This window comes from Carcharhinus amblyrhynchos, chromosome 12, assembly GCF_965287045.1.
Source record: "Carcharhinus amblyrhynchos chromosome 12, sCarAmb.v2.hapA, whole genome shotgun sequence".
NCBI lineage: Eukaryota > Metazoa > Chordata > Chondrichthyes > Carcharhiniformes > Carcharhinidae > Carcharhinus > Carcharhinus amblyrhynchos.
Genome location: NC_137335.1, coordinates 17,180,903 through 17,199,278, shown reverse-complemented (window position 1 = coordinate 17,199,278; position 18,376 = coordinate 17,180,903). Strand labels below are relative to the sequence as shown.

At 43.4% G+C, this 18,376-nt stretch overlaps 1 protein-coding gene across 1 annotated transcript in view; it reads right to left on the bottom strand.

The window, feature by feature from the left end:
* The window catches only part of pcmt (protein-L-isoaspartate (D-aspartate) O-methyltransferase), a 49,971-nt gene that overhangs the window by 6,537 nt on the left and 25,058 nt on the right, over positions 1-18,376 (bottom strand). Inside the window, exons 5-7 of the mRNA XM_080200128.1 lie at positions 12,948-13,068; positions 12,660-12,745; positions 10,321-10,527 (exon numbers count right to left, since the gene is read on the bottom strand). Coding sequence (XP_080056254.1) covers positions 10,348-10,527; positions 12,660-12,745; positions 12,948-13,068 — 387 coding nt within the window. The 3' untranslated portion in view covers positions 10,321-10,347. The remainder of the gene's footprint in view (positions 1-10,320; positions 10,528-12,659; positions 12,746-12,947; positions 13,069-18,376) is intronic.

Genomic DNA, 18,376 nt, shown 5'->3' with positions numbered 1-18,376 from the left:
GGGATCCTCTTGGGACGAGCGATCATTGTATGGTTGAGTTTTTGATGCAGATGGAGGATGTGAAAGTAGGGTCCCGAACCTGTGTCCTCTGAACAGAGGGGAGTACGATAGGATGAGAAAGGAATTGGCAAATGTAGATTGGGGGCACAGATTGGTCGGTAGGACTGCTGAGGAACAGTGGAGGATCTTTAAGGAGATCTTTTTCGGTGCTCAGCAGAAATATATTGCAATGGTAAAGAAGGAACGTAGGAGAAGTGATAACCAGCCGTGGTTATCGAAGGAAATAAAGGAGAGTATTAAATTAAAAGCTGATGCGTTTAGAGTGGCTAAAAGTAGTGGGCGAGTAGAAGATTGGGAGAGGTTTAAAAATCAACGAAGATTGACTAAGAGGTTGATAAAGAAAGGAAGGATAGACTATGAAGCTAAACTAGCACTAAATATAAGAAAGGACAGTAAGAGTTTTTACAAATATATAAAGAGGCGGAGGCTGGCTAGAGTGAATGTTGGACCCTTAGAGGATGAGAGGGGGGATTTAGTGGTGGGAGATGAGGAAATGGCTGAGGCCTTAAGTAAGTTTTTTGCCTGTCTTCATGGAGGAGGACATGAATGGTTTGCCTGATATTAAATATAGAAGGATGGTAGGAGTTGAGGGCCTGAATGCGATTACTGTCACTAGAGAGGTAGTGCTTGATCAACTAGCGAGACTGATGGTGGACAAGTCCCCAGGACCGGATGGAATGCATCCCAGGGTTCTGAAGGAAATGGCAGAGGTGATAGTAGACGCCTTAGTCATTATTTACCAAACTTTGCTGGATTCTGGGGAAGTGCTGGAAGATTGGAAAACAGCTAATGTTACACCGCTGTTTAAAAAAGGTAGCAGGCAAAAGGCAGGGAATTATAGGCCGGTTAGTTTAACGTCTGTTGTTGGAAAAATGCTTGAATCCGTCAAAGAAGAAATAGCGAGGCACCTAGAGAAGAATTGTTTGATAGAGCAGACGCAGCACGGGTTCGTTAAGAGGAAGTCACATTTGACGAATTTATTGGAATTCTATGAGGATGTGACTAGAGCGGTAGACAGAGGGGAACCAGTGGATGTGGTGTTTCTCGATTTTCAAAAGGCGTTTGATAAGGTGCCGCACAAAAGGTTGCTTCAGAAGGTTAGGGGGCATGGAGTTGGGGGTAAGGTGTTAGCGTGGATAGAGGATTGGTTGTCTAATAGGAGGCAGAGAGTTGGTATCAATGGGTGCTATTCGGATTGGCGGTTGGTAACTAGTGGAGTGCCGCAGGGATCGGTGCTGGGGCCTCAGCTATTTACCATTTATATAGATGATCTGGAGGAGGGGGCTGAGTGTAGGGTGTTGAAATTTGCTGATGTCACAAAGATGACTGGAAAAGCAAATTGTGCGGAGGGTGTGGAAAGTCTGCAGAGGGATCTAGACAGGCTGAGCGAGTGGGCGAGGACCTGGCAGATGGAGTACAAATGTTAGCAAGTGTGAGGTTATCCACTTTGGCAGGAATAATAGCAGGAGGGATTACTATTTAAAGGGTGAAAAGCTGCAGCATGCTACAGTGCAGAGGGACCTGGGGGTCCTTGTGCATGAGTCGCAAAAACCCAGTCTGCAGGTGATCAAGGCAAATGAGATGCTGGCCTTTATAGCGAGGGGGATAGAATATAAAAGCAGGGAGGTCTTGCTGCAACTGTACAGGGCACTGGTGAGTCCGCAGCTGGAGTACTGTGTGCAGTTTTGGTCACCGCACTTGCGCAAGGATATTTTGGCCTTGGAGGGAGTGCAGAGGAGGTTCATTAGGCTGATACCAGAAATGAGGGGGTTGGACTATGAAGAGAGACTAAATAGACTGGGTCTGTACTCGGAGTTCAGAAGGATGAGGGGGGGATCTTATAGAGACGTATAAGATAATGAAGGGGATGGATAGGGTAGAGGTGGAGAGATTCTTCCCGCTCAGAAAAGACAACAGGACTAGAGGGCACAGCCTCAAGATAAGGGGGGGGGAGGGGGGGGGGGGGGCGCAGTTTAGAATGGAGTTGAGGAGGAACTTCTTCACTCAAAGGGTGGTGAATCTCTGGAATTCTCTGCCTGTTGAAGTGGTAGAGGCTACCTCACTAAATATATTTAAGTCACAGGTAGATAGGTTTTTGACAGACAAGGGAATTAAGGGTTATGGGGAGAGGGCGGGAAAGTGGAACTGAGCCACTTCAGATCAGCCATGATCTTATTGAATGGCGGGGCAGGCTCGAAGGGCTAGATGGCCTACTCCTGCTCCTATTTCTTATGTTACGTTCTTAGTAATTAAATTTTAAGATAGCTTTCTGGGTGATTTAACTCTTAAAATAAACACATTTTTGTTTATAAAGGACAGCTGGGCTCCAGACATTTCAGTCATCTGATGTGGCCTTTATGCATTTCTACATCTGCACTGAAACCAAGAGTAAATCTCCGTGTAACTTAGTCAAACTAGGCACTTCATCTCACCAAGACCAGGAAAGGAATTAGGGCATTTCCCAGTATGACAGCTTCCACACCCATTTTCCTGTGGACTCAAATTACAGCAGGTTTGATCGATGAACTGCCCATCTAGAGCAATGACGACCGAGTGATCAAACTGATCTGAAGAGCAGAATCAAAATCCACAGAGGAGATCACAAGAAATAGGAACAGGCCATTCAGCCCATCAAGCCTCACAAACTAGATCAGATTTGACCAGTGCAACCCCAGAGGAGAATTGGATCAAGAACAGTTGAAGAAATCGCAGAGTGGACAACTGGATTGAGACTGCAACCGAAACTGACTCACACCTTTGGTAGCTCTACGTTCGACTACCCCAGCACATTCCTGGCTGGCCTCCCACATTCAACCCTCTAAACTAGAGGTCACTAAAACTGCTGCCATCATGTTTGCTCACTGAACTACTATACTGGCTTAGATTAGTTTAATTTTAAACATTTGCATCATCATGACTCTGCCACTATCTTATGGTGGTAATGTCACTGGACTAATAATCTAGAGGCGGAGGCGAATGTCCTGGTGCATGGTCCAAATCCCAGCATGGCAGTTGGTGGAATTTAAATTCAGGTCATACGATCTGAAATTGAAAGCTAGTCTCAGTAATGGTAACCATGAAACTATTGTTGCAAAATCCCATCTGGTTCATTAATCTCCTACAGGGTAGAAAATCTGCCATCCTTACCTGGTCTGCACTACATGACTGTTGACCCACAGAAACGTGGTTGACTCTTAACTGCCCTCTGAAATGGCCAAGTGAGCCACTCAGTTCAAGGGCAATTAGGGATTGGGAACAAATGCTGGCCTCATCAGCAATGCCTGCATCCCATGAAAGAATAAATTAAAATTAGTGTCTTCCTGCCCTAGATAGTGCACACCACCAATTCTGGCCTCTTAAGCAAGATCTATTTTAAATGCTCTTACCATTTGTGGCGATGCCATCAGCTACCAAGACCGCAAGCTCTGGATTTCCCTACCAAAACCCCATCATCCTTTCAAGCACACCTTTAATCCTTACATCTGACAAGCTTTTGGTTACCAGCCCTTTATACTGCTCAGTAACAAATTTTACTCCATTTATACAACTGGGAACCTTGGAATGTTTCATTACATAAATACAGGTTGTTCTAGTTTTGAGGAAACTGGATCAATTCTGGTCAAATCTCAGGAGAACTAAATTAAGAAGCCAAATGCATAATGTTTAATTGCAATACTGAGGGAAATAGTGTGTTTATGTTATAAATTCCACTTACAATAACAGACATATTACTAGATAAACTGGGGAAAATGATTCAAAAGTTTTTTTTTATATATCAATAAGAGAAAATCATTCTTTTACAAAAGTAAAATGCTGCAGATGCTGGAAATCTGAAAAAAAAATAGAAAATACTTAAGAACTTCTAGAAACATCAAAAATAGAAACAGCAATTGGTCTTTCTTCAAGCCTGCTCCACCATTCATTAGGATCATGGCTGATCATCCAACTCAACAGCCAGATCTTGCCCTTCACCCCATATCCTTGGATTCCTTTCGCTCAAAGATCTATATCTAACTCTTTCTTGAAAACATACAAATGATTTGGCCCAAGTACCTTCTGTTGGAGCAACTTCCATAGGCTTACCACTTTCTGGGTGAAGAAATTTCTCCTTATCTCAATCCTAAAATTTCCCCTTACCTCAGTCCTTATCCTTAAGACTATGACCCCGGTTCATTGAATAATAAAATCCTACAAAGCAGAAACAGGCCATTCAGCCCATCAAGTCTGCACTGACCATAATCCCACCCAAGCCCTATCCCCATAACCCCATGCATTTACCCTAACTAGTCTCCCTGACACTAAGGGGCAATTAGCATGGCCAATCCACCTAACCTGCACATCTTTGGACTGTGGAAGCAGCAGCACCCGGAGGAAACTCACACAGACACAGGGAGAATGTGCAAACTCCACACAGACCAGTGACCCAAGTCAGGAATCAAACCCAGGTCCCTGGCGCTGTGAGGTAGCAGCGCTAACCACTGTGCCACCCATAGTGGACTCCCCCACCATCTACAATATTCTTCCTGCATCTACCATCTAGTCCTGTTACAATTTTTTGATTTCTGCGATTCTCTACTTGTCCCCCATCTCGTTCTCTCCTCCCACACCCTCCCCACCTCATTCTTTTAAACCCCAGCAAATATAATCCAAACCAACTGACTCTCTCCTTGTACATCAGTTCTGCCATTCCAGGGATTAGCCTGGTAAACCTTCACGGCACTCCCTTTATAACAAGGTCATCCTTCATATAAGGAGACCAAAACTGCACACAATATTCTGAAGCTCTTTGGTCTGTAATGCTGTTTTTTCTTTTCTCCACAGACGCTGCCAAATCTGCCGAGTATTTCCAGCACACACTTTTTGCGAGCTACTCTTCCTTCAGGCTTGTTTGATTTTCATGCTCAATTTCTTTTGGATGCATCTTCCAGTCACTGGAAGTTTTATTTACCCATTCGTTCTTACAAACCGCGACCTCTTTCATTGTTTGCCAACAGTAACAAATGACAAAGGCCAATTCTACATTTATTATAGCACTTAGTCACATCTGGCATGCACTTCAGTTATTTTTGAAGGGCAGTTATTTGCACAAACAATGAATTGGTAATTTCAACTGATTGAATTTGTGAAATAGAAAAATCCGCATGCACACATCAGCATGACAATGGAGACGGATAAAGAATAGATTTTGTTTGTACTTCCCAACCCCAGTACCAGCAGTGACAAAATAGTTATTTTCGATGGGCAGTTATTAGCACAAACAATATGAGTTTAGATTTGCGAGATAGGAAAAGCTGCATACACACATCAGCACGACAATGGAACGGATAAACAAAACAATAGATATTTGTACTTCCCAACCCCAGCATCAGCAGCGACAAAATACGTTGAATTATCCCCCCCGCACTTTATTTCCTCCAGCTCTTTGTTCAGTATTTTGCTTTTGTACTGTTGAGAACTTAGCACAATCAATTCAAGTCTGAATATTGTGGTGGAGAGTACTAGGGGCTTTATCACTCAATGGAATCACATTGGTGCTAGTCAGCATCATTTAAAAGTACTTAACAGTACATTTTTAAACTGCATCTTTTTTTAAAAAAACTGAAGAATGTCAGGGAGAAAGAAAATGAAAGTACTTCAATGCAATAGTGAAGTGAACTAATGTCAATGACTAGCTGACAATGTCTTGGTCATGGGGACAGCTCATAGACCCAAATACGGTGTCTTAACAGAATGGAGGGGGAAAACAGGAGTAAAGAACAATAGCAATACAGCTATCCGGGTTGAGATAATAGCCACCCGTGGTACCCATTTTGATAAAATGTTCAACAAATAAATTATTATTGATATCTTAATGGTTGAACGGACCCACATCAAGAACACAACAATATCTTCACCCGTCAGTGTGACACATTCACCCAAGCTGAGGCAGAACATATCTTGACCAGTGCAGCCACCATCATGGCTTTGCTCAGTGCTGAACTGTCTCCCCGAACTGGGCACAAAACAATCCTTTCAGCCAAACGGCACGTCCCAAGAGCAGAGACAAACTGAACTTGAAATCTGGAGTCCGGAAAAAAAAGCTAAACAATGAATTGGTAATTTACTGGAATGATGGCCTTTATTTCAGAGGGGGGCTAAAGAGCAAAGAAGAGATTGCGCTTCAGTTTGGTAGAGGCTTGGTCAAATTCCAAATACATTCCTTTTTAGGCACAACATTCCCAGTCAGCCTCTTCCTTTTTATAAGAGGCTGACTAGGGTGAACATTGGACCCTTAGAGGATGAGAGGGGAGACTTAGTGGTAGGGGATGGGGAAATGGCTGAGGCCTTGAATAACTTTTTTGTTTCGGTCTTCACGGAGGAGGATGTGAATAGTTTGCCGGGTGTTAGCGATGGAAAGATGGTCGGAGTGGGGGGCCTGAATGACATTATTGTTACTAGAGAGGCAGTGCTCGACAGACTGGAGGGACTGATTGTGGACAAGTCCCCAGGACTGGATGGAATACATCCAAGGGTTCTGAAAGAAATGGCGGAGGTGATAGTGGATGCCTCGATGATTATTTTCCAAACCTCGCTGGATTCCAGGGAAGTGCCGGAAGATTGGAAAAAGGCTAATGTTACGCTGTTGTTTAAGAAGGGTGGCAGGCAAAAGGCAGGGAATTATAGGCCGGTTAGTTTAACGTCTGTTGTAGATAAAATGTTAGAATCCGTGATCAAGGAGAAAATAGCAAGGCATCTTGAGGAGAATTGTTTGATAGAGCAGACGCAGCACGGTTTTGTTAAGGGGAAGTCGTGTCTGACGAATTTATTGGAGTTCTATGAGGATGTGTCTAGGGCGGTGGATAGAGGGGAGCCGGTAGATGTGGTGTTTCTTGATTTTCAGAAGGCGTTTGATAAGGTGCCACACAAGAGGTTATTACAGAAGGTTGGGGGCATGGAGTTGGGGGTAGGGTGTTAGCGTGGATAGGGGATTGGCTGTCAAATAGGAGGCAGAGAGTGGGGGTCAATGAGTACTATTCGGATTGGCAGTTGGTGACTAGTGGAGTGCCCCAGGGATCAGTGCTGGGGCCTCAGCTATTTACTATTTATATAGATGATCTGGAGGAGGGAACCGAGTGTATGGTGTCGAAATTTGCTGATGACACCAAGATTGGTGGAACGGCAAATTGTGCGGAGGGTGTGGAAAGTCTGCAGAGGGATCTAGATAGGCTGGGCGAATGGGCCAGGAACTGGCAAATGGAATTTAATGTTAGCAAGTGTGAAGTTGTCCACTTTGGTAGGAATAATGGTAGGAAGGACTATTACTTACATGGCTAAAAACTGCAGCATGCAACGGTGCAGAGGGACCTCAGGGTCCTTGTGCATGAGTCGCAAAAACCCAGTCTGCAGGTGCAGCAGGTGGTCAGGAAGGCTAATGGGATGCTGGCCTTTATAGCGAGGAGGATTGAATATAAAAGTAGGGAGGTCTTGCTGCAGCTGTATAGGGCACTGGTGAGGCCGCAGCTGGAGTACTGTGAGCAGTTTTGGTCACCGCACTTACGCAAGGATATTTTGGCCTTGAAGGGAGTGCAGAGGAGGTTTACTAGGCTGTTACCGGAGTTGAGGAGGTTGAACTATGAGGAGAGGCTGAGTAAACTAGGCTTGTACTCGTTAGAGTTTAGAAGAATGAGGGGAGATCTCATCGAGACATATAAGATGATGAATGGGATGGATAGGATAGAGGTGGAGAGGCTCTTCCCGCTCAGAAAGGACAGTAGAACTAGAGGGCACAGCCTCAAGATAAAGGGGGGGGGCAGTTTAGAACGGAGTTGAGGAGGAACTTCTTCACTCAAAGGGTGGTGAATCTCTGGAATTCTCTGCCTGTTGACGTGGTGGAGGCTGTCTCGCTAAATATATTTAAGACGCGGGTTGATAGGTTTTTGATAGGCAAGGAGATTAAGGGTTATGGGGAGAGGGCGGGAAAGTGGAACTGAGCCACGACAGGTCAGCCATGATCTTATTGAATGGCGGGGCAGTCTCGAAGGGCTAGATGGCCTATTCCTGCTCCTATTTCTTATGTTCTTAAAAATGTACTTGCTTTGGGAGGATACAATCTATATTTTGATTCACCAGAATGATAATATGGCTTAAAGGATTAAATTGTGAGGACAGATTACATGAGTTTTGAGCACTGAGGGATTTAAATGAAGTGTTTAAAATGATTTAAGACTGATACAGAGATATCATTGTCTCTGATGGAGAACGTAAGACGAGGCATGATCTTAAAATTAGAATCAAGCCCTTTAGGAGGAGTAAAATTGGGAAGCACTTCATCCACAGAGTGAAAAACTAGAACTTTTTACAAAAGAACGCCACAGCAAGTTTGAGGGGTTAAATGGCCCATTCCTGTTCTGATGAAAGGAAGCGCTGCATCTGCAACAGGTTGTGTGTGTTTAATGTCATACGAAATGATGGCTGATTGTAATGATCAATGTCTTGATTATCTGTCACTTGGAAGGACTCATGGTATGGGAACCAACTTTTAAGGTTAAGCACTGATATACAAGAGTAACTAAAGAATTACAGCTTGGGTTTGGAGATGATCTAAAACTTGGTAACAGGCGCACATATTTCCATCCATTCAGAATTATCATTCTAGCTCCCCTTCCCCCACATAAGACTATTTACTCCGCCATATTGCAATTGTTTTTTTTTGCCCAGTCATTTCCTGTTCCATCTTCTTATCTCCTCCTTTCTCTAGTCTCTCATACATTTGCTTTTATACCTAAATATTGGTTATAGGCTGAATGATGTTAATAGGTTGAGAATTCTGTGGTGAGTAATTCATATCTTGATTCTCCAAAGATTCTCTATCACCTACAATGCCTGATCAACACTCAAGAAACTCACCACCACACAGCACAATGCAGTCTGCATTGGTTGTGACAGGCTTTGGGAATTATGGATTACTTGTCACAGGACTCCATTAAACTTCTACAGTGTAGAAAGATGCCAACCAGCCAATTAAGCCAGTACCGACTCTCTGAAAGAGCATCTCACCCAGACTCTCCCCTCCGTCCTATTCCCATAACCCTGTACGTTTACCATCGCTAATCCACCTAACGTACACATCTTTGGACAGTGGGAGAAAAGTGGAGGAAACCCACGCAGACACGAGAAGGGTGACTGAAGTTTGCACAAAGGCCAGAATTGAACTCAGGTCCTTGGTGCTGTAAGGCAGCAGTGCTAACCACTGTACCACCATGACTCCTAGCCTCTGACTTGCTCTTGTGGTCATAGTAGTTATACGGCTAGTCCAGTTCAGTTTCTGGTCAACAGTAACCCCCAGGATTTTGATGATGTGGGATTCAGCAATGGTAATGCCATTGAAGGAGCAATGGTTAGATTCTCTTTTGCTGGAAGTGGTCATTGCCTGCCACTTGTGTGTCATAAATGTCCCTTGCCACTTGCCAACACAAGTCTATCTATTGTCCTGGTCTTGCTGCATTTGTAAGAAGTCAGACTTCTTACTGTGTTTACCCCAATCCAACACCAGCATCTCCACATCTTGCTGCATTTGGACATAGACTACTCAGTATTTGAATGGTGCTGACCTTTGCATCAGTGAACATCCCCACATTTGACCGTATGATGGAAGTGATGAAGCAGCTGAAGATGGATGGGTCCAGGACAGGTACTACCCTGAGGAACTACTGCATGTCCTGCAGCTAAGATGACCGACTTGCAACAATCACAACCATCTTCCTTTGTGCCAGGTATGACTCCAACCAGCAGAGGTTTCTCCTCCGATTTCCACTTATTCCAGTTTTGCTACAGCATCATACTCCACGCCCCCCCCCATCCCCCTTGTCACTCCCACCACCAGCTTGATCAGTTTTTTTTCCCCCATGAGGAATCTGAAGCTGAAACAATGTGCTGTGTAGACAATTAAACACCTTCAGTTTAACATTTTAATTTCATTAGCCAGCAAGTAATCAAATTGCTACATTCAAAATATACAATAAAACTTCCAAATTAGTAGGCTGATGAAAAGGCCTACCTATCTCCTCTTTCTAGCCCTCTTCCCAGTCTGTGTTTACTTGGAACTGTTTAAAACAGCTATTCCAAAGCATGCAACATTGGTAATTTATTTATCCTAACCCCATATCTCAGAACAATAAATATCTGAATTAGTCCATTTATTAGATGGAATGGAGTTACAAAAAAATAAACAGAAGCAGCAAGGCAAATCACTGCAGCATGCTCCAATCCTCAGCGCTTCACCTTGTTTCCGAGGAAGACTGTGTAGAGTCACTTCCACCTTGGCACTTGCTTTTCTTGATCTGTTAAAGGCACATAGATCACTCCCATCAGGGGTTTCATACTGATGCTGCCATTTGCTAGTTTGTCATGTTGCTCCAACATCTGGTTTCCACCTGGAGGGCCTACTGGCAAAATCATCCTCCCACCTGGCTTTAACTGGTCAAGCAGCTGGAGGGGAGGAGGGGGGAGCAAAGAGGGAGATAGAAGGAAAGAAAGAGAATATAAATGAATAAAAATCGTTTAAGAGGCATTTCTTCCTGAATTTAGATTAACCTCATAGCATGGGCAAAGAATACTGTTTCTATATTTATCATATTAACTTAGAAAACTAACAGATGCTTACTGTCAACCGTAAGTCCGTAGTAGCACTCTCACTGAGTCAAAAGGTCTAGTCCAGAAACTGGACCACAAATATCTTGGTTGATATTCTGAACAAAGTCAGGAACAGCTACTTGGGCACTGCTGGAGGTGCCATCCTTAGGATCTTTGTTTACCATCTCAACCTATCTGCTCTCAGGTGAACGAGGTCCCATCACATAGCACTATTCAATGACGAGCAGGGGAGTTACCTGGCCAATATTTATCCATCAATTATCACAAACAGATTATTCCTGGTTGTCACATTGCTGTGTGCGCCAACTGTCTGAATTTTCTACATCACAATAAAGCTATACTGCAAACTAATTTACTGCAAAATATTTTGCAATGTCCCTTGGTTGTGAAAGGTGCTACATAAATGCAAATTTTTTTCACCTGTTTTCAGTTATACATTTAACATTGCTTGTACCTTGCAAGTTGAAGAGTGCAGTACAATACCAACTCACCGGGAAATCACATCGATTGGATCACTTAGGACCCTGTCTGCCTCGTCACATAAGCCAACAAAATGGGTATCTGAATTTGAAATACTGGATGATATAACTGCTGTCACAGTGAAGTATGATGGAGGTCTCAGTTTGGAGCAGATTCATTAGGGCTCATCAGTGCTTTGTGAAAATATGTTGACATCTTGTACACATGGATTAACCCCTAGGTTTAATGTTAAGTTTGCTGCATTGGTGTGATTCAAGCGATAGCCTCAAAGTTTCTGTTACCTTCACTCCAAAGGTTTCAGTACAAGATCTGCAGGTGAAACCAACCTCTTGAAATATGTGCCCCAGCATGAAGTTACTGTCACAGCAAATCAGCAGGTCATCATCCATGAAACCTATCCTGGATTAGCCAGTTTTACATGTTGTTTCAGGTACAATCAAGCCACAGCATGTCAAACTCATCTTTTTTGATCAACCAAGCCTAACTCCACAAAATACATCTCAATTTCTTCTCACTTCATGCTGCATCTCACAAGCAAAGAAAGAAACTTGGTCCAAGTGAAAACAGAACTTTTTTTTTAAGGCATTCCAGGAGGCCTACTCATAGGCCTGAATGCTTTAAAGAATGAAACATCAGAAACAAACTGGGTTTGTTGCTTTAGGTGTTCAGTTAGTAGAATTCACTACTACATAATCTAGTTGAGGCCAAAACGTTGTCCGATTTCAAAAAGAAATTAGATATAGCTCTTGTGGCTAAAAGGATCAAGGGATATGGAAGGAAGAGGTTGGGGAGTGAGCGGGTGGAAATCAGGATACTGAATTCGATGATCAGCCATGATCAAGATGAATGGCGGAGCAGACTCGAAGAGCCAAATGGCCTACTCCTACTTCAAGTATCTATATTTTTCGGTTGACAGACTCTCTAGTGGGGAAAGAGGCCATTTGACTTACCAAAAGAGCCATCTTATCCACGCCCACCAGATAGACACCAAAAGCTGGAATCGAACCTGCATCCCTGGCGCTGTGAGGCAGCAGTGAGTGTGAAGTACTATGCCTTGCTGGCCATTTATTTTGTGATCCAATTAACAGTCTGTTCAGGAGGATTAATGTGACTAACGGAAATGCAACCAAGGGTATCAGATAAGGACAGATTTGAGTTCAACTGTGAAACCTTGCATCATCACTTTTCCACTGGTCACTATGCATATGCCCAGGAATTGGATCTCAAAGAATCAATGCCTCCAATGGGGGCGAAAATATTCCCTTAAAACTAAGGACTTCCACCAATGCCGATGGTATGGAATACAGATCATAGCCTGAAAGAATATCAAAAAATTAGTATCTCTTTTGGAGCTAATGGCTAGGTACACAATACAACCTCAGTTAGTTCCATCTGGCCAAAATTTAGAATGAATGAAGAAAGGATTCTTAGCTTGTAATGAGAGCAAATTATTCTCCAGTTCATGGTATGGTTTAAAAATGACTTACTGCCTGTGGTACCGTACTTGCTGCAGCCCCCACATGGATGGCATCATATGGTGCTTCCTCTGGGTATCCCTGTCGCCCATCACCCACTGTGAACAAACAGATGCCCGTCAATTAATAAAGAAGGAATATCAATATTCATGGTTCCAAAGTGAAACACCTTTAAAAAGGTTAGATTTTATCCACCGAAAAGAATTAAAAACACAGATGCCAGATATATGAAACAAAAGCAAAGTATCATTTTATGCAACTACCTTTGGGCTGATCCTTTGCACACAGTGGTTCACTCACCTAAAAATTTTATTCTTCCCGATGTAAGCAAAGATGGATCGTCTTTCTTAACATTACTTATCGAGTCATTTACCAGTTCCTTAATATGCTCAATTCCTACCACTCTTCCACTTGGACCGACCTAGATAAAAAAAGAAGAAAGCTCTGTATAAGTTCTGAACATTGTTTTCATCTCTCCATGTCAGGATTTATCCAGTGTATGCCACATTTGAAAAGTTGGAAGAGTTTGGCTCAAAAATAAAAACAAATTATGAAAAGTCACAGAGATCATTCCGTGTAAAACATCTTCCTGCCAAGTATCTCAGAGCAATGAGTATAAATATCTCACTCAAGGGAGAAAAGTCCAAGATTAAGAGCATACTGTTTAAAATAACCCTATTCTACCTATGACTTTTACTGAAACAATCTTAATTCCATGACAGAAACAAAATCCTTCACTGCTTTGTGATGACACAGATGAGCCATAAATGCACTAGCTGCTATCAGAAGTCAAGTAGTTATGATACTAGTTAGGGGTAATATGTACAGGTGAGACGGTTGTTCCACCAGGGTGGAACTGCAGAAGGGAGATTAATACAGATTTAATACTAGCACTATACATATAACATGTAAACATTTACTATAAACAGCAGCAACTCTGAAAGAGGTCCATTTTTCTTCTGGCATGATCCTCAATGCTGATCACTTGCCCACTCCCCAAAAACCTACTCACAGAACGGGGCCACAGATTGTCCAAGTTGCGTAGATGTTCCACTTGGATCAGCTGGGAAAACTGCCCAGACTGACCCAACCAGACTTTACTCTTCCTTCCCCAGCCTCCCAATTGCTCACTGTTCAAAGCAATACACCAATACGCCATTACAGAGACGTGGCTGCAAGGTGACAGGGACTGGGAGCTGAATGTCCAGGGGTATCAAGTGTTTAGGAAGGATAGGCGGGAGGAAAAAGGAGGGGGGTGTAGCTCTGCTGATTAAGGATAGCATCAAGGTGGTAGTAAGGGAAGACATAGGAGCCAAAGAGCAGAATGTGGAATTGTTGTGGATGGAGATTAGGAACAGCAAAGGGAGGAAGACGCTGGTGGGTGTCATCTATAGACCCCCAAATAATGATCTGGAGGTGGGGCGGGCTATTAACGCACAAATAAATGTGGCGTGCATGAATGGAACGGCGATAATTATGGGGGATTTCAATCTACATATTGATTGGTTGACCCATGTTGGACGCAGTGGGCTTGAGGAAGAGTTCTTGGAATGCTGCCGGGATAGTTTCCTTGAACAGTGTGTGTTGGAGCCGACGAGGGAGCAACCTACCTTGGATCTGGTGTTATGTAACAAGGCAGGTAGAATTAGGGACCTTGTGGTGAAGGATCCTCTTGGGAAGAGTGATCATTATATGGTGGAGTTTCTGCTGCAGATGGAGGAGGAGAAAGTGGGTTCCCGGACCTGTGTCCTTTGTTTGACCAGAGGGGAGTACAATAGGATGAGAGAGGAATTGGCGAATGTTGACTGGGGGAGCACATTGGAAGGTAGGTCTGCTGAGGAACAGTGGAGGATCTTTAAGGAGATCTTTCTTGGTGCTCAGCAGAACTTTATTCTGATGGTTAAAAAGGATCGTAGGAGGAGAGATAATCAGCCATGGATAACGAAGGAGGTGAAGGAGAGTATTAAATTAAAAGCTGATGCGTTTAGAGTGGCTAAGAGTAGTGGGCGAGAAGAGGATTGGGAGAGGTTTAAATATCAACAAAGAATGACGAAGAAGTTGATAAAGAAAGGAAGGATAAACTATGAAGCTGGGCTAGCGCTAAATATAAAGGATAGTAAGAGTTTTTATAAATATATAGAAAGGAAGAGGCTGGCTAGGGTGAACGTTGGACCCTTAGAGGATGAGAGGGGGGACTTAGTGGTGGGGGATGAGGAAATGGCTGAGGCCTTGAATAACTTTTTTGCTTTGGTCTTCACGGAGGGGGACGTGAATAGTTTGCTGGGTGTTAGTGATGGGAAGATGGTAGGAGGAGTGGAGGGCCTGAATGACATTATTGTTACTAGAGAGGCAGTGCTAGACAGACTAGAGGGACTGACTGTGGACAAGTCCCCAGGACCGGATGGAATGCATCCAAGGGTTCTGAAAGAAATGGCGGAGTTGATAGTGGATGCCTTGATGATTATTTTCCAAACTTCGCTGGATTCCGGGGAAGTGCCGGAAGATTGGAAAACAGCTAATGTTACGCCGTTGTTTAAAAAGGGTAGCAAGCAAAAGGCAGGGAATTATAGGCTGGTTAGTTTAACGTCTGTTGTAGGTAAAATGCTTGAATCCGTAATCAAGGAGAAAATAGCGAGGCATCTTGAGGAGAATTGTTTGATAGAGCAGACGCAGCACGGTTTCGTTAAGGGGAAGTTGTGTCTGACAAATTTATTGGAATTCTATGAGGATGTGTCTACTGCGGTGGATAGAGGAGAACTGGTGGATGTGGTGTTTCTTGATTTTCAGAAGGCGTTTGATAAGGTGCCGCACAAGAGGTTGTTACAGAAGGTTAGGGGGCATGGAGTTGGGGGTAGGGTGTTAGCGTGGATAGGGGATTGGCTGTCAAATAGGAGGCAGAAAGTGGGTGTCAATGGGTGCTATTCAGATTGGCGGTTGGTGACTAGTGGAGTGCCCCAGGGATCGGTGCTGGGGCCTCAGCTATTTACCATTTATATAGATGATCTGGAGGAGGGAACCGAGTGTAAGGTGTCAAAATTTGCTGATGACACAGATTGGCGGAACGACAAATTGTGCGGAGGGTGTGGAAAGTCTGCAGAGGGATCTAGATAGGCTGGGCGAATGGGCCAGGAAATGGCAAATGGAATTTAATGTTGGCAAGTGTGAGGTTGTCCACTTTGGTAGGAATAATGGTAGGAAGGACTACTACTTACATGGAGAAAAGCTGCAGCATGCTACGGTACAGAGGGACCTCGGGGTCCTTGTGCATGAGTCACAAAAACCCAGCCTGCAGGTGCAGTAGGTGGTCAGGAAGGCAAATGGGATGCTGGCCTTCTTAGCGAGGGGGATTGAATATAAAAGTAGGGAGGGGTCTTGCTGCAACTGTACAGGGCACTTGTGAGACCGCAGCTGGAGTACTGTGTGCAGTTTTGGTCACCGCACTTACGCAAGGATATTTTGGCCTTGGAGGGAGTGCACAGGAGGTTTACTAGGCTGATACCAGAGTTGAGGGGGTTGAGCTATGAGGAAAGGCTGAATAAACTAGGCTTGTACTCGTTAGAGTTTAGAAGAATGAGGGGAGATCTCATTGAGACGTACAAGATGATGAATGGGATGGATAGGATAGAGGTGGAGAGACTCTTCTCGCTCAGAAAGGTCAGTAGGACTAGAGGGCACAGCCTCAAGATGGGGGGGGGGGGTCAGTTTAGAACAGAGTTGAGGAGGAACTTCTTCACTCAAAGGGTGGTGAATCTCTGGAATTCTCTGCCCGTTGAAGTGGTGGAGGCTGCCTTGCTAAATATATTTAAGACACAGGTAGATAGGTTTTTGATAGGCAAGGGGATTAAGGGTTATGGGGAGAAGGCGGGAAAGTGGAACTGAGCCACTTCAGATCAGCCTTGATCTTACTGAATGGCGGGGCAGGCTCGAAGGGTTAGATGGCCTACTCCTGCTCCTATTTCTTATCTTCTTATTAAAGCAAAGTCCAAACAGAGAGAGCAAGCAGGTTAAAAGCAACAGTTTTAATCTGGATTCAAATCATTAGACCACTCATCCTGTATTCCAAATTCACCACTGACTGTGTTCACTGCTCTGTATGATAGTGTGCCTTTAAGAAATGTATTTTTGTCATGTTTCTTGAAAGATGCATGTTTAAAATCCAGCTCGGTTTTACATGGTACTGATGTGTTTGAGCAACAGGCTGCTCAAACTATGAAAATGGAAGATAATAATTGCTCGGGATGTGTTTGTTTAAAAAGAGTTAATGCATTTTTGTTTATTTGGGTTTCTCTTCAGGTTTCAGAATAGGGTTTTGATTAGGTTGATTGACAGAGTTGTGAGATTAATGGGCGGAGCCAAGCCTGCAGGAAAAAATGTTTTAGTTTCTTTTTTAAAAAATCAAGAGCAGTTGCTAACCCAAGCTGTTTAAAAGAAGTGGCGGTGTGCTCTCTCTTTCTCTGAAAAGATGTCTCTCTGGAAGTTTTAAAAAAGCTCTAGAACCATTAACAAGTACAAGCATGTAAGCCTGTGTGCGTAGAGGGTTTTAAGTTTTGTAAGAGGAATATTGCTCCAGTTGGAACTCATTGAGTTGTTAGCAGTTCAGAACTGTTGTTTGTCATATTTAAGTACTGTTCAAATGTTAAGCTAATTTCATTATAGTTAAACTGCATTGTTAAATAAAGCTTGTTTCGATAACAGCTTCCTAATGTGTCAGTAGAATCACATTTGGAGTGAAACATCATATCTGCACATTAATGCCAAAATAGCAAAAAGCTGGGGTCTGGTTTAACTTCATAACATACCTTGGGGTTTCTGATCTCGTACCCTAGCATCTATTTGTTAATAATACATATCGTGCTCAGAGTCACAGAAATATACAAGCAAGAGTAGGCCATTTGTCCCTTCAAACCAGCTCTGCCATTCATTTTGATCATGGCTGATCATTAAATTCAATATCCTGATCCCACCTTCCCCCACTCCATGAAATACTATTTTTAAAAGCTTGAATTTCTTACTTTACCCATACTTCCCCAAACTCAGCCACATCTGAGTTATTGTACAGAGACTCCAGTAATTTCTCTCCTTAATGCGAATGCTGAGCTAATTAGCATTGTAGCACCAATTGTCTGGACAATAGCTCACCATAAATGTTCCCAACAACAATCACTGGACTATAGTTAGGAGAAGCAACTAAAGAGATTATCTGCACTAAGTCATGTTCAGTAAACAAACAGGCTTCAACAAGGATTCTGGAAAGATCAGTGAAACTACAACACAGGACTACATGCGCATTAGACAGCAGCATCTTTTGGGCACCAAAGCAACCCAATAATCAATTCAAAGCTCTGCAGCCCTATCAAATCCATCATAAATGGCGAACAATTAACCACGGTAAGAAGTTCCACAAGCATCCTCAATGATGACTGAACCTACCACATCAGTGCAAAAGATAAGGCTGAAGCATTTGCGACCGTTAACCAAAAGTGCAGAGTGGATGATTTATTTAGTCTTCCTCTGAGGTCCTCTAACCCACGACCTCCACCCAACTAGAAGCACAAGGAAAAGCAGATACATGGGATCACCATGATCTTCAGGTTCCTCTCCAAGCCCCACACCATTCTGATTTCAAACAATATCATCAGTCCTTCATTACTTCCGGAAACTGCCTCCCTAATTGCACTGTAAGTGCATCTGAACCAGACTGCAGAGACTCATGGTAACAGCTCACCACC